The 15,791-nt window shown below is 39.6% G+C and overlaps 1 protein-coding gene across 2 annotated transcripts in view; it reads right to left on the reverse strand.

Annotated features, from left to right (window-relative positions):
* The window catches only part of carmil3 (capping protein regulator and myosin 1 linker 3), a 94,680-nt gene that overhangs the window by 33,371 nt on the left and 45,518 nt on the right, over positions 1–15,791 (reverse strand). For both annotated transcript variants that reach the window (XM_052129317.1, XM_052129316.1), the window contains exons 12-15: positions 12,323–12,409; positions 10,176–10,285; positions 8,726–8,803; positions 8,416–8,492 (exon numbers count right to left, since the gene is read on the reverse strand). In XM_052129317.1, coding sequence (XP_051985277.1) covers positions 8,416–8,492; positions 8,726–8,803; positions 10,176–10,285; positions 12,323–12,409 — 352 coding nt within the window. The remainder of the gene's footprint in view (positions 1–8,415; positions 8,493–8,725; positions 8,804–10,175; positions 10,286–12,322; positions 12,410–15,791) is intronic.

Raw genomic sequence — 15,791 nt, forward strand, 5'->3', positions numbered from 1 at the left:
TGTGTGTCTTATCAGCTCAAAACATATTTACATTACTGCTTGAATATGGCACTGGCATAACCAGATTTACTCACATACTCAAACACACACAGCAACACCCTAACTCGCTGTTAAGAGGTACAGCAAGTTACCATGCATGCTCGAGCATATGGGGATGAATCATATGACACCTGCCAAGAACATGTCTTGGTCATATTTCACTTCAAAATCAAATTAAAGAAAAAAATCTCTTTACTCTGTTCTTCCAATTTCCATGCCATCAACAAAGTTACCTTATATAATGCCCGCCGTTCATAAGCGATGAAACACTAGTGAAAACTCTTTCTCGCTACGGCAAACTGGTCTCACCCATTAAAAAGATACAGATTGTCAGCAAATCCCCACTGCTAAAACATGCTAAAACATTTATTTTAGGTGATTCTTTATATGATGATAAAAGATGATGATGAATTAGATATGGATTTGCATTTTCGTGTTGCTGAGTTTAATTATGTCATTTCTGTAACAACCGACAAAATGAAGTGTTTTGGTAGTGGAAAAGTGGGTCATTTAGTTCATGCTTCTCCTGGTAAAATAAAGAAATCCAACACAACTCATCAGTTGGTAGTGGTGAAGATAATGATGAAAGTCATGCAAATATAAATACAGCCGAGTCATCTGCAGCAGGACCTTCAAAACAGATCTGCTCCAGCAGAAGTGTCAAAAATGTGACCTTTACTGAGATTGAAAAGCAAACAAACAATGATTCCGAAAATAACATGCAGCCAGTTACAAGATCTGTATGTGATGATGATGGCATTGATATGGAGACGGAGCAGATTGTGTTTATAGTTCTGTTGAAATGGAAGAAACATTTTAAAACTCAGGATGTCAGACAAGCAAAGAAGGCAGACATGGAAGAGTTTAACGATCAGGATGAAACAGAAAGTGACAGCGAGTTATTTGATTCCAGCGTTAATTTCTCCCAGAGCAACGTTCTAGTCATAGTTATGACGTGGATGATATTAAGCTTTTTCTCAGACCCACCAAAAAGAAAAGAGGGGTGTGAGTTAGTGAACATTTTCCATATATAAAAAAATTTGTTGAGAAAACTTTAACGGAGTGGCAGTTTTTTGGGGAGTGTGCTTGTTGTTATTTAGTATGAGTGAAATTAATATAGTAACCTTGAATTTGAATGGTGCGAGAGAAATGTGAAAAAGGGCAAGCTGTTTGAAGTGCTTCAACAGAAAAAGGTAGACATTGTTTTGTTACAAGTGACACGGTGACTTAAGGAATGCTATTGATTGGGCAAGGGAATGGGATGGAATTTATGTTTTAAGTCACAACACTTCACTTAGTGGGGGAGTTGAAAATCATTTGCTTTTAGCCCATGTTCTTACCAGGTTGAAGAAGTCATAAAGGCAGATTAAAGTGAAAGCTGTGTTTGAAAATGTTGTTATTGTTTGTTTCTTTGTGTATATTCCAACCTCAGCAGTTGAAAGAATGCTGTTTTTATATACACTCAGAATACTTATTTTGGTGGTGATTTTAATTGCACAGAATCGAGTCTGGATAGGAATCACATTGAACTTAATTTGTCTTCCCGCTAACATCTTGCCCAGCTCATTAAGACACATGAGCCAAGTGCTGTCTGGAGGCAATTCAAAGGGAGACAAAAGCAATATACTTGGGTTTATGTTCATGATAGTGTGATTTCTCTAGCCAGACTTGATAGGTTTTAAGTTTTTAAACACTATTATGGTATTCTAAGAAGGTGTTTTTTATTCAAATCATAGCATGGTGCAGTGTTCTGTCTTTTTAAGGTCCATAAGCCAAAGAGCGCTTATTGGCATTTTAATGCCACTTTACTAAGTGACAAGTATTTTAAAGACACGTTTAAACTTTTTTGGGATGAATTTAGAACCATAGACATCTTTTTAATCACGAAAACATTGTTGGTATTTTAGAAAGGCTCAAATAAAGACATTTTGCCAACAATATACTCGAAACGCCACTAAAGAGATACCAGGTCTACGAATGCCTTGGTGTAACGTAGCTGCTGGTGCTGGCAATGACGAAGACGATGACGTGAAGATGGAGAACCCAAGTGCAGTTTATAAATATACATGAAAACTCCTGACACCCCAAAACATGAATACACAATCCTAAAGTTTTGTAGGGATATGGGGGGGGGAGGGGCGCAGGTCTTGAGGCGCAGGCTGAGGTGAGGCTGTGACATGGCATGGAGCAGGCTGAGGCGTTGCTGTGACATGGCATGAAGCAGGCTGAGGAGTTGCTGTGACATTGCATGGCTGTGACATGGCCTGGAGCTGACTCTGGCATGGCTGTGACATGGCTGTGACATGGCCTGGAACTCGGGCTTGGCAGCCATGATGTGGGACCAAGTCGTGGAAGGAGGAGCTGTGGGAGGCTCGAAACTAAGTTTTCTAGATGACTCGGAATAGACCTCAGTGGTCGTGAACATGAGCAGAGTCTTGGGAACGACCTCTGTTTTACGTTGGTATGGACTTAGTGTTGGGAATGACCTCTGTTTTACATTGGTATGGACTTGGTGTCGGGAATGACCTCTGTGGTCGTGGGCATAGACAGAGACTTGGAGACGACCTCTGTGGTCGTGAAAATGGACAGATACTCGTAGACGACCTCTGTGGTCTTGAACAGGGGCAGAGACTTGTAAACGACATCCGTGGCAGGTGTGGGCATTGACTGGTTGGCCGTGGCAGGCTTTGCGTTAGCTCGTCGACCATGATGTGGGACTCTGGCTTGTCGACCATGATGTGGGATGCTGGCTCATCGACCATGACATGGAACGCTGATCCGGCGACCATGTAGTGGAACTCTGGCTCGGCATCCGGCTCCCCCACAGTGAACGTGGAACCAATGATCTGAAGGGCGAGGTCGATATATTGAGCGAGGGTGAGGGTACACTTACCACCTTGCATCAGAGAAGAGATGGGCTCATTAATTCCGAATCGGAAACAGTCCTTGAGGGCAACCTCATTAAAATCCCCCTGGCTGGCCAGATCGCAGAAGTCCTCTACGTAATCCTCCAGGGGACGATACCCCTGACTTAGGCGGAGGAGCTGAACTGCTGGGTTCATTATGGGTGGTCAAGTATTCTGTAACGTAGCTGCTGGTGCTGGCAATGACGAAGACGATGATGTGAAGATGGAGAACCCAAGTGCAGTTTATTTATATATGTGAAAAACCTAACTCCATACATGAACTCACACATTAAACATTACACTTGGAGATTGATATTATAAAATTGCAAGAGTTGGTTAAGTCTACTGGAGATCAAGGTAACATGGAGTCTCTTCTAAATAAAAAGACACCTATTGGGGGTTAAAACATAACGGGCTCTGGTCCGGTCACGATTTCAGAACGTGGATCAGATGGATGACCCATCCAGATTTTTTTTTAATCTGGAGATGAAGAAAAAATGGGCAGAATAGGATCATCCATGCTTTGCGCTCTGAGTCTGGAGTTCAACTAGCAGACACAAAAGACATTCAGAGGAGAGAAGTTTGTTTTTACGAGAATTTATTCAAAAGTGAGTACAGGGTTGAAAGTGAATTGTTTGACAGTTTACACCAGGTGTCGGAGGAAGCAAATTTGAAAATCTCAGGTTTTTGGGTACAGGATAATTGTACAAGGCCCTCCAAGGCATGGAGCCTAGAAAGGCAATGGGGATCGAAGGCCTTCCAGTTGACTTTTACGAGTCTTTCTGGTTCAGAGGTAGGAGAGAATTTGCTGCAGGAACTGTATGGCAGCTTGGCTGGAGGGAGGCTGCCACTGAGTTGCCATAGAACAGTCCTTACTCTCTTGCCTTAAAAAGTTCACTTTGCAGACATTAAGACTTGGCGCCCTGTTTCACTCCTCTGCAGTGACTACAAACTGCTCTCCAAAGTCTTAGCAAATAGGCTGGCTGAGTGCTGGACCAAGTCATCCATCCTGACCAGACCCACTGTGTGCCTGGTTGGTCAATTGTTTATATTATTCCCCTGTTTTGGGAGGTTTTAGATGTCTCCAAGCTGTTATATTTAGATTCTGGTTTAATTTTGTTATATTAAGAAACAGCTTTTGACCGTGTTGAGCATCGTTACTTAAGGAGAGTTTTAGCGGCTTTTGGCTTTTGCTAAGATTGTATAGATCAGGTAAGGGTCCTCTATAGTGACGTTGAGAGTATACTCAAGGGAAACGGCTCCTTTTAGGGCTCAAAGAGGTGTTAAGCATGAGTGTTGTTTTTCTGGAATGCTTTATTCTTTGGCCATAGAACAATTTTTGTAACAAATAAGAATCAAACTTGATGATATATTTTTTCAAAATTGTAAAAGCAGTTTTCATTTAAGAGCTTAGGCTGATGACATACACTACTGGTCAAAAGCTTTGAAATACTTACTCGTGCTTCATTATAATTTTTTTTTCTTTACATTTTAGAATAATAGTAAAGTCATCAAAACTATGGAATAACATAAATGGAACTATGGTACTTCTGTTATGACTAAACAACATCCAAAATAAATAAAAACTGTGTTATTTTTTTACCATCTTCAAAGTAGTCACCCTTTGCCTAGAATTTGCTAGAATGTACTCTTGACATTTTCTCAACCAATTTCTTGAGGTATACCCTGGGATGCTTTTTAAACTGTATTGAAGGAGTTCCCATTTATGTTAGGCACTTTTCTTTTCTTTATTATTTGGTCCAAGTCATCAATTTCAAAAACCATTTTTTTTTAATTAAATTTACATTTTATAATGAAATCAATTAAAATGGTGGCAAAACAAATTTCAAACATTTCAGCATATGCCTACAGATCAAAAGATTTTTAAGATTATGATATTTTGATCGGTAGTGTGGTAGTTATGATTAGTAACAAAGTGATTAAAATTACTTGACGATTTCAAGGTTTTATCTTCTGTAAAGATAAATTGGAATAAAAGTGAGTTTTTGGGTGAAGATGTGACTGTACGAAGAAATTGGGAAGGAGCTGTTGAAAAAGTCAAAGGTCGCCTGGACGATGGAAGTGGTTAATTCCAAAAATGTCATATAGAGTGCACACACTAATTGTAAATAATTTTAGTGCCATCTTCTCTATGGCACAGGCTTGCCTGTGTTGACCCTCTTTCACACCTGCTGGCAAAAATTCAGGCTGGCTTAGTGGAGGTTTTCTGGGATAAATTACACTAGGTCCCACAGAGTGTTCTGTATCTGCCTAAAGAAGAGGGTGGCCATGGACTGATACATCTGCAAAGCAGTGGAGAATTCTTTATAGTGCTGTCACTGTTAATGCTTTTATTTCTGTTTTAAATTCTGAGGTTTGTCCTGAATGTCCATCTTGTTTTAAAAGAGAAACTGTTTTTCATACATTTATGCACTGTATTAGATTGGAACCTTTATTTTTTATTTAAGAGTTTAAGAGTTTAATTGAAACCTTTTCTTTTGAGACTTTTATCTTTAAATATGTGCTGAAAAAAAATTATTTGTATGTCAGTTGTTGAACTTTGTTTTGGGTCAGGCAAAATTGGCCATTTATACAAGTAGTAAAAATAAAGTTGAACAAAAGTCGGCCAGAATATCACCATGTTATTTTCAAATCTAGTGCAGTAAAGAGTGATGATCAATTTATATTTTTATAGATCCATGGAAGATCTTGTTAACTTTGAATGTATTTGGTGCAATAATGAGGCTTTGTGCTCTGTGTTTGAAGGTTAATTGTTTTTTACACATTTTATATAAATTGGTCTTGTAATTTGTTTATTGCAATTTGCATATTGTAATATAATTTAAAATATTGTAATGTGACTTGGCAATTGTAACAGTTTTTTATTTGTGATGTAATAAAAGTTTATTTAAAATTCTCTCTCTCTCTCTCTATCTCTCTCTTGGAGTAGGGAGTGGTGAAGATAGTGATGGGGGAAGAAAGCCTCTACTGTTTTTAAAAATTTTATTATTGTAGAAATGTGTGTATTGTGGATTTTATTCTCAAGAGATTAGTGTTAAAACTCATTTGGTGGGTGTGAGAATGGCATCACTCCTTGGTGAGTGTGCGCCAACTCTTTCACTCCACAATGGAGTTAGGTACGTGCCGGAGCAAGGCTTCACAGTGGACGATGTGTTGTTAACTGTTGGAGAACAAATTGGCTGTGAAGATATAAAATCTGCATCAAGAATGAACAAAGGCGTCGTTGTGAATCCTTTGTTAATCGATTGATTGAGAGTTGAGTGATGATCAAAGGAACATATTGCCAAATTCAACCGCTCGCTACTAAAGTAACCATTTCAAACGTACCGACTTTCATGCCTAACAAGGACATCGAATGCAAACTTTCTTCCTTGTTTCTCCAATAATTTGTTAGAACAGTACAAGCCGTGATACTAGTTCTAAAGTTACATTTTTGAGAGGCTTGGACACATCATTTGATTTGAACTAGTAACAGCAGATTCTGATCTGTCGCATAAGAAAGTAGTTCAATGCACAAATGAGGTTTTTGTGACTTTTGTGATGTTTTTGTGACTGTATATATGTATCTATACAGCAGGGACTAAAAACGGTTCAAGGAATGAAAACGAAAACCGAAAATGAATTTAATTTATTGCAGAACGTAACCGAAAAAGGGGAAAATGTGAAATGATTTTTAATTGTTCAGGAGTAAAAACGTTTTTTCATGAAACTAAAGGCCAAAGGATTTATTACAGTTAACTTTGTGTAACTACTCCACTTCATGTTGCCTGAAAAAAGTAAACATGTGCCTTGATCCATGAAGACCTTTTTTTTACAGCTATGTATAACTGCTACATATACTGTACATGCATGGCTAATCCAGATACAACAAAAATATTATTAGAGGTAAAAAGTATTTTCTCAGTTGTTTAAAAGCATTCACTAAATTATTGTTAGATATGATGCATTACTACAGATTTGATGCAGTTGGGTTTTGACTGAGAAGCAGATCTGTAATTAAAATTTTACACAAATGTACAAAGAAGTCCTAAAAATGAGATTCAGTTTCTTTTAAATCATAATTTCCCATTTTGTTCTTTTGATTTTGGAGTGTAATGTGGCCAGTATATGTTATCGTAAGATTCCCTCATACAGTGTCTCTGTGTTTGGATGTGTTCTGTTTGTTAGCTTCTAAACGAGTGTGGGAGTCTGGGTGGGTGTTCACGAGAGGATGAAATTAGCACTGGGAGAGAGAGAGAGTGTGTGAGTGTTTAAAAGAAGAAACTGAGAAGAGTTCAATATACAGTCACCCAATCATTTTCATAAACTCATCCGTTTGCAAATTCAAACCCAATTAAAAACAAACGAATTTGCAGAAGGAGCAAAGCATGCAGTGACTTCAGTACTTGAACAATAAGTCCTGCTAAAATTAGCCTCATTTTTCAGAGAGTTTCTCATAATGCTGTTAACATGCTGAAAGGGGAGATGGAATTGTAGTGAGGTTCCAGAGGGATTCAAGGAGGAAGATGGATTATTGTGTGTCCATATCTCCTCAGCCTACATCACACACACACACACACACACACACACACACACAAACATCTGATTTCATCCGATGCTGTTAGCTGAACTACCATCTGTGAAACATACTGGCCTGATCACTCATGTCCCAGTTTAACTCATAATCGCGGACTTGGAATGTATCCATACAAGCACTTTTCCTTGCAGGGAAATCCACCTACAACCAGCTTACGATGGTAGCTCATTTAAGATGGACATTTATGTTGTCTAGCAGGTCCAAGCTGGTCTAAATTAGTGGTTCTCAACTGGTGAAAAAAAGGTCTGCTCTGATAAAGGTGAAAACAGCCAGGAAAAACAATACTGAATGCAACTAATACAATGCAAATAACTATAGAATATATTGTGTATATTTAGGATAGGAAAGTAAATATCAATTTATCAACTTATAAAATGGAGGAGAAAGCACTTTTCATATCCTTTGGTGTTGATGTCAAAGGCTGTGCGTACAAACAACTTGAAAGTCACTTGGTAATACTGTTAATTCCTATACAATATGGATAATATATGGATAATAATACTATAATCAAACTTCTGTTAAATAGTGTTAATAATGGAGTATATTTTTGGGCCTGTGAAGTTCAAAATGAATACATTTCAAAATGTTGACAATGTGGTTGGGTCACCACTTGATGTCTAATGAAACATCTGGGTCATTAAACAAAACCAGTTAAAAAGCAACTAGTTAAAACAATTGACCTTTTAAACTAGCATGTTTAAGCTGGTTAGAGCTGGTAGACCACCTTGGACAAAGTTACCATGTTCTAAAAACCATCTTGAGCTGGTATGACCTGTTACATAGATTGAGCTGAAGGTTTTACACACCTGTGAGGCTGGCTGTGATGTGACAGAATATCATGTGCTTGTGCCAGTGGGAGGCAGTTAAACTCACCTATGAGAGAAAGAGTTTTTGGAGAGGTTCAAGTAGGAGAGATCGGCACAGCAGCCCCGCAGCAGAGCTCCAAATAACTGAGAGGAAATGTAAAGGTAGGAGAGAGACAGTGAGGGAGAGTGGCATCAAAAGAGTGGTGAACATTAGTATAATTCTGCAATTCATGTCCATTAAATGTGAGAGAAAAATCAATTAGAAATCAGAGATCAATTGTTGTTTCGCATTGCGGGTAGAATGACACAAATAAAAGCGAGTAAAACGGAGTTTGGCAATAACAAATTCAAAAGCATAAGACGTACTGTCAACTCACCGAGTCTATGGCACAGTCAGTGCCTGACAGGTCCAAATGCACTAGGCAGTTCGGCTGTGCCAAGAAGAGGTACAGATTCTACAAAGGGGGAAGAGAATTGAGGCTCTTAGTAACATTGTGCATGTGTGTGTTTGTGTTCCTGACACTGTAGGTGTGAGTGCGAGTTATTTTGAGCATCTGTGTGTTTGTGCAGGTGTGTGAGGGCAGGTTTTTTGAGTGGAGGCTCCAAAGCTGTCACTAAAATGATAGCAAAAAACTGAAGAAAAAAAAATGGATATTGTGAAGACCTACCTTATAGTTCCAAAGACTAATAGCTTCATGAAAGAACTAAATATATAACATTTCTCAAATTTAGGTGAGTGGATGGATGGATGGATGGATGCATGGATGGATGGATGGATGGATGGATGGATGGATGGAAGGATAGCTGGATGCCTGTCCCTATATTTGTCTCAAGTGCCTCTGTCAGTATACTGAAATACTATGAGATTGTATCATCCAGAAGGCAAACATTTTACTATAAGTCTGATCACGTGTAAAAGTAACATAAAATCTCCTTAACAAGACACATGATTTGAGGTGACATTAATGTATGAAGCAAAAATGTGGCAGGATTTTACCCCTATCCCTAAGTATAAGTAATAATAGTGACACTGATTAATGCTGATTTTACAAGATTTCAGCATAATTTCTTACAATAAAGTACTGTATTTAGAATTTTACTGTAAAATCAGACTATGCCATTTTCTTTTATAACACAACAAATTACTGTGAAAAAAGAAATGACAATATCACACTGCATTGTGGGATAATTGTGTTTCGTTCAAAGTCACCATGATGGTGCTTAGTGCTCATTTTGAATGGGAACTTTGACTTATTTAAAGTTAATATATTTTCACCTAGTGGATACAACTGTTTTAAAGAACACTTTTCTTTGTACTGTACTGCAGGGAGAAAATAATTCAGATTTGAATTCAAACAATTCAATTCAGAGATTGACTAAGTCTGATCAAGATGTATAATATGTTACATTTGTAAGAAAAAAAGTTGTAATCAAACAATGAGGTAGTGATGATTGCAATGTCATGCTGTGATATGATTGATCTGGTATTGCACAAACTTTTGGTAGAGTTGGCATCCAGGGATGCACATCTATCAACACTCAACACAGCACAGCTACATTACAGTAATTTCATGGCCCTGTTCAGTGCATAGTCACAGTATACATTTGTCTTTTAATTGTAAAAAATTGCAGAAATACAATTGTAAAATACACTATGAAAGTAATGCAACTAGTAGCCAGGAATTTACTGTACAAAAGCTTAACATGTCTGAAGCATATCGACTATCCTCTACACCATGACTCTGTACAGTAATCATAACTTGCTTATTTTTAGAAGTCAAAGAGATTTAAAAACAAGCATGCATGCATGTGTGTTGTGGCTCTAACCGTTGCGTCCTCTCCAGACAGAATCCCTGGGTTCTTACTCAAGTCCAGGTGCAGAAGTGAGTTGGAGTAGTCGTCACTGGAACATAGAGCCTGAGACAGAGACGTGACACCTGGGAAGAAAGACAGGGAGAGGATGAATGATACAGTTAAACAGAGTACCAGTCAACCATAGCAACACACACAGCACCCGCTAAGCAGAGTGGATTCTCATCCTGTTACTAAATACAAGAAGAAAATGCCAGTGATTGCCTTTTATACATTGAGACAAAAAGACAGCTCTGCTAACTCTGTTAGGTGGCAGCTTGCCAGTAAAATTTACCAGTACATTTCCTCACCAGAGAATTAAAAAAAACACTGTTCTGCTCTCTCTAAAAGGAAACATTTTCCCATCAAATTGTTAACCACTGCAACCTTTCATGATCCAATAGGTCTTGGTTCTTCCTTTAATGATTGCACTATTTCAGATTTAAATGTGCAAATTCTGTTTTTTAGGCTGGACTGATTTCTTTTCAATGTTCACAATAAGCACGATAACCACAAGAATTTACGCTGTATCAGAGAATGCTGTGAATCCATTGATTTGAGGGAAGTGTGTCACAAGAACGTAGAGGAAAAATGCAAAAGTAATTCTCCATCACTGTGACAAACAGATGCTGAAATCTTTACTTTGTTGCAACACACTCTGATGTAGGCATCCGTTGACCGATGAGAAAGTTATACTTTTCAATAAGGCTCTATAATAATTGTTATAAAGCATTAAGTATTATTAATTAACAATGAACAATATTTATTTTACAACAGTTATTATTTATTAACCAGGTTAAGTTAATTTACAAATATACTATTGTTCATAGTTCATATTAGTTCATAATGCGTTACCTAATGTTTACAACTTTTAATTATAAAAATGTATTAACTTATGCAGATACTGAAATGAAACATTTTAATGTGAAATAAAAAAATGTTTAGGTGTGTTTTTCTAGTGGCACAAGTTCCTGTAACTTCTATCTTCAATGTCAAAATTTTACAATGAAGTTTTCAAAATCAGATTACAAATAAGGATTAATGAGGGTGACGGTTGGGTGACGATTGATTCATTGCGTATGTTGGAAGGCTATTCATCTTTCCAATGGGTTAAAACTGTATATTGATTGAAAGAGAAAACCAGAGAGTTCGCAGATCCTGGAAGCAGCCAAGAATACAGGTAATTGAGTCTAGGGTTTCCAAGAGGAAACATACTTTGGTTTTAACTCAGGTCTGCAGTCAGGTGTAACTAATCCATTGGAAATCTTAGCCATTTAAAGGAGAACAAGTATTTTGTAAGAGGTTGATCTATATGCAGTGACTTGAGTGTGGTAGAAGTCTGCTATCTGCTATCTATAAACATTAGATTTCCAGCTGTGTTTAAGTGAGTTTATCATGCAACCTGGGTTTGGGTGCATGATGAAAAGAGAAAAAATATCATTATCAATATTTTATGTTTTATTTTTATCATGCCCATACGCACACACATACTCCATCTTTGAGTCAAAACTATGATAATCTTTGTATCTGGGCCTACTCACTCAGCGAATGAATTTGATATGATATGTATGATTTCTGGTTTTGGTTTGAGTGGGTCCAGTCTTTGACAATTTGTCAATACCAGTCAAGTTGGGACACACACTCAACTAGTCGTGGATCGCATGCAGGCCCGTAGCTAGTGGAGTGAAATGTGGTAGGGGCCCAGAGCAATATAGTTAGGGGGCTCAGAATTACTTGCTACAGCACTGATCGCATACACTTCAATTGAGCTTGATCTACACAGTTGTACTTGTTCTATACATTGCTTCTTTATGACAATGTAGCATATATCTAGGAATAGAGATCATCATCTCTACATGGACATTTTCTCCACATATGCATCATTTGACAATGAAGTGTCAGACTTGCTAAAAACAGGAAAGCCCAAAGTTGCAGCACGGTGTATGTTGAGTCATTTTAATAAACACTGACCCGCCAACTAATCTACAAGGTTTCTGGACAAAGAGTCAGTTAACAAAAATGAGTAGTCATGCAAGTCCTGGTCTATGGAGATTGTGGGGCTGTTATGGTCTTAACCAGCAGAGAGCACTATATCCTTGAGGACAGATTGATCCTGCACACACCCTTTGAAGAAAGCGACGTCTTGGAGAGGTTCAACAGACGCAAACCTTTACTAAGCCGACACACCTGCTGGATGAGGTTAGACACTCCTGTAGGCAAACATATACACATTGGATCAGTCACAGCTTAATTTACACTCAGCATAAAGACATGCATCCCAAGGCAAACACTGGCATTGCTGCTGTTCAGAATCATGCACACACAAATGCATGCACACATATGTGAAGAGATATGAAATGACACGTGTCAGACATGATGACACACTGAAACTCTGACCCTGACACATATAGAGGACATAAAGACAACATTTCTAACAAATACACACACACACACACACACACACACACACACACACACACACACACACAAACAAGCAAAAAGTCAGACCACACTGCACACATACAAACAGATCTTATTTGAAAGTCAGCGACAGATACAAAGCAAAGCAAAACAGAGACAGGAAAAAAACAAAAAGCACTCACACAGAGACAGAAATAGCAGAGGCACAAGCTGATACAAAAAGTGTGATATAGACAAAGATAGGTAAAAACACTATGGGTGTGTGGGGGGATTCACTAAGAATGAACTGTGTTTAAAGATGGTTTATTTGCATTCACTTTCTGAGTTGTTTTAACACCCAAAACATGACAAACAGATGACGTCGCAAACGCTAAAAATTTTAGTGGCCCAATTTCTCATCTTGCAGGTTAGTTCTGAGTGCTAGGTTGTGGAAGATGCAGCAGACTATTGAGATCTGTGCAAACTTAACTGAATCTTCTTTTTAAAATGCCAAAAATGCGCTCGACTACATAAAGTGTCAGGACATATTCAAGGTAATCATTTGATGAATTTCCGCAATAATGATAGGTAGAAAATTTACACAAATACAGTATCCATTTTTAATAAAATTCTGCTTACTGCCATGGGCAATAGCACAATATTAATTAAGTCAGGCAAATTGTGCTGAGTTTTGTAAATAAATTGCTAAAATAAGCTTAATTTACATAGAAAAGAGGTGAGTGTCACAGACCCACCGGGCTCTCTCTCTCCCTCTCCCACACTGCACTGCACTGACTCTCCACTGAGTTTTAATTACCCGCACCGGCACATCATCAGAACGCAAATCATGTACTGCATATAAACCCTGCTCACACTCCCATTCACTGTCTGTTCTCGTCAATGTTCTCACAAAGACTACAGACTCCCTAGCCCTTCATTATATCATCTGTTCATTGTCACATTACCCTGTTTGAACTTTACTCACCTGCTGTTCTTGCCATACCATTGTTTGGATTACCTCACCTGTTTGTTTCACCTCTCACCCATTCCCATTATCAATAAAACCCACGAATGAGTCCATCCTTCTACCTCTGAAATTTACATCCATGACAGAAGAACAGGCAACCAATATGGACTCAGTGGGGGCTTCCCACCGATCACCACCACCATCTTAGAGGAGCTGGTCAATGAGCTTCGTTGAGTCATCACACAACCTGGAGCCTGGAGTTCCTCTTCTCCTTCAATATCCACACCTACATCACCGGTTTCTCACCATGTCAGTCCCATGTTTAACCCATCTCCTTATTCAGGTGCGGTGGAGGATTGCAGCAGATTCCTCTTGTAGTGTTCACTGATGCTCGATATGCAGTCTCAAAGGTTTGCGACGGATAGAGCCAAGGTCGCATACGTCTTCTCTCTACTTTCCGTACGTGAGCTGCAGTGGGCAAACACCTTGTGGCATCAGGATGGTCCAGTCACTGGATGACTTCTTCAAGCACTTCAAGGAAGTTTTTTGATTACCCTCAGGTGATTCATCGGTGAGTGAATGACTGTATCGCCTTAAACAAGGAAAGAGAACGATAACTGATTATGCCCAGCAGTTCTGTACACTAGCGGCCGCGAGTGGCTGGAATGAACCTTCTAGTGTGGGATGAAGAGTGTTTCCACGAATGTTTACAACTTCCCCATCCTACTTGTCCCCACACACCCGTGCCTGTGTGTGCCACCTCTATAGAGAGTCCTGCGAGTGAGCTTCAGATAGACGTGCCCCAGGAATATCGTGCATACCAAGATGTCTTCAGTCCACAATGAGCAGCCACCTTACCACCTCATCAACCATGGGACTGTGCCATTGACCTGACGCCAAGAGCACCATTGCCCAGGGGATGGATTTATCCACTCTCACTTCCAGAACAAAAGTCCATGGCGGTGTACGTCATTGAGGCGCTTAAACAAGGTTATATCCGCCCTTCCACTTCCCCTGCCGCTTCCAGCTTCTTTGTGGCCAAAAAGGACAGAGGCTTACAGCCAAGCATCAACTATCGTGCTCTCAATGCAGTCACCGTCAAATTGTGGTATCCCCTTCCCCTGGTTCTGGCTGTGCTAGAACTCCTGAGAAGAACCACTGTGTTCTCTAAGCTCGACCTATGTAGTGCCTACAACCTCATTCATATCTGGAGGGGTAACGAGTGGAAGATGGCCTTCGTGACCCCACTATGAATATCGGGTCATGCAATATGGCCTGGCCAACGGGCCTTCGGTCAAGGAGTATCTCCACCAATTTGTCATTGTCTACATCAAAGACATCCTCATCTACTCCTGAAATGAGACTGATCATCGTCAACATGTAGTGTTCGTACTGGAAAAGCTTAGAGAACACCAACTGTATCTGAAATTGGAAAAGTGTGAATTTCATCGACCATCAATTCAGTTCCTCAGATATATCATCAGTCCCAGAGGAGTGAAAATGGACCAGGGGAAGGTTAGTGCAGTTCACTCCTGGCCCAAACCCACCAAAATAAAGGAGCTTCAGATATTCCTAGGTTTTGCAAACTTTTACCGATGCTGCATATGTAATTACAGTTTCATGTCTGCACCCTTAACTAATCTACTTAAATCTAAGCCCAATTCCCTGTCTTGGAACCGACCCACCTTAGAGGCATTTCAACACCTGAAGGAAGCATTCATGACAGCTCCCATCTTAGTTCATCCCGATCCATAGAGACCATTCGTCGTGGAAGTAGATGCCTCCACCTCAGGTGTAGGAGCTGTACAATCCCAGCAGCAGGGGGATCCTACCAAGCTTCACACATGTGCCTTCTCAGGAAAGCTAAACCTAGCGGAGCAGAATTACGACATCGGCAACTGGGAGCTACTCACCATCAAGCTGGCTCTGGAGGAGTGGATCTCGAGGGATCACGGCATCCATTTCTGGTCATCACGGATCATCGTGACAACGAGTACCTGAGAGAAGCAAAATGATTGAACCCCTGCCAGGCCCTCTCTGTCTCTGATCGTCCAGGGTCCAAAAACACCAAGGTGGATGCTTTATCCCAACTACACGGTGTGGAACCTCCCAAGGGAACATTTGAGACCATTCTACCTCCCGGATTAATCATCAGTCCTATCCAGTGGGCCCTGGACGATCAAATAGAAGAGGCAACCAGAGAAGAACCAGCTCCGCCGGGATGT

The sequence above is a fragment of the Xyrauchen texanus genome, chromosome 6 (assembly GCF_025860055.1).
Source record: "Xyrauchen texanus isolate HMW12.3.18 chromosome 6, RBS_HiC_50CHRs, whole genome shotgun sequence".
Taxonomy (NCBI): domain Eukaryota; kingdom Metazoa; phylum Chordata; class Actinopteri; order Cypriniformes; family Catostomidae; genus Xyrauchen; species Xyrauchen texanus.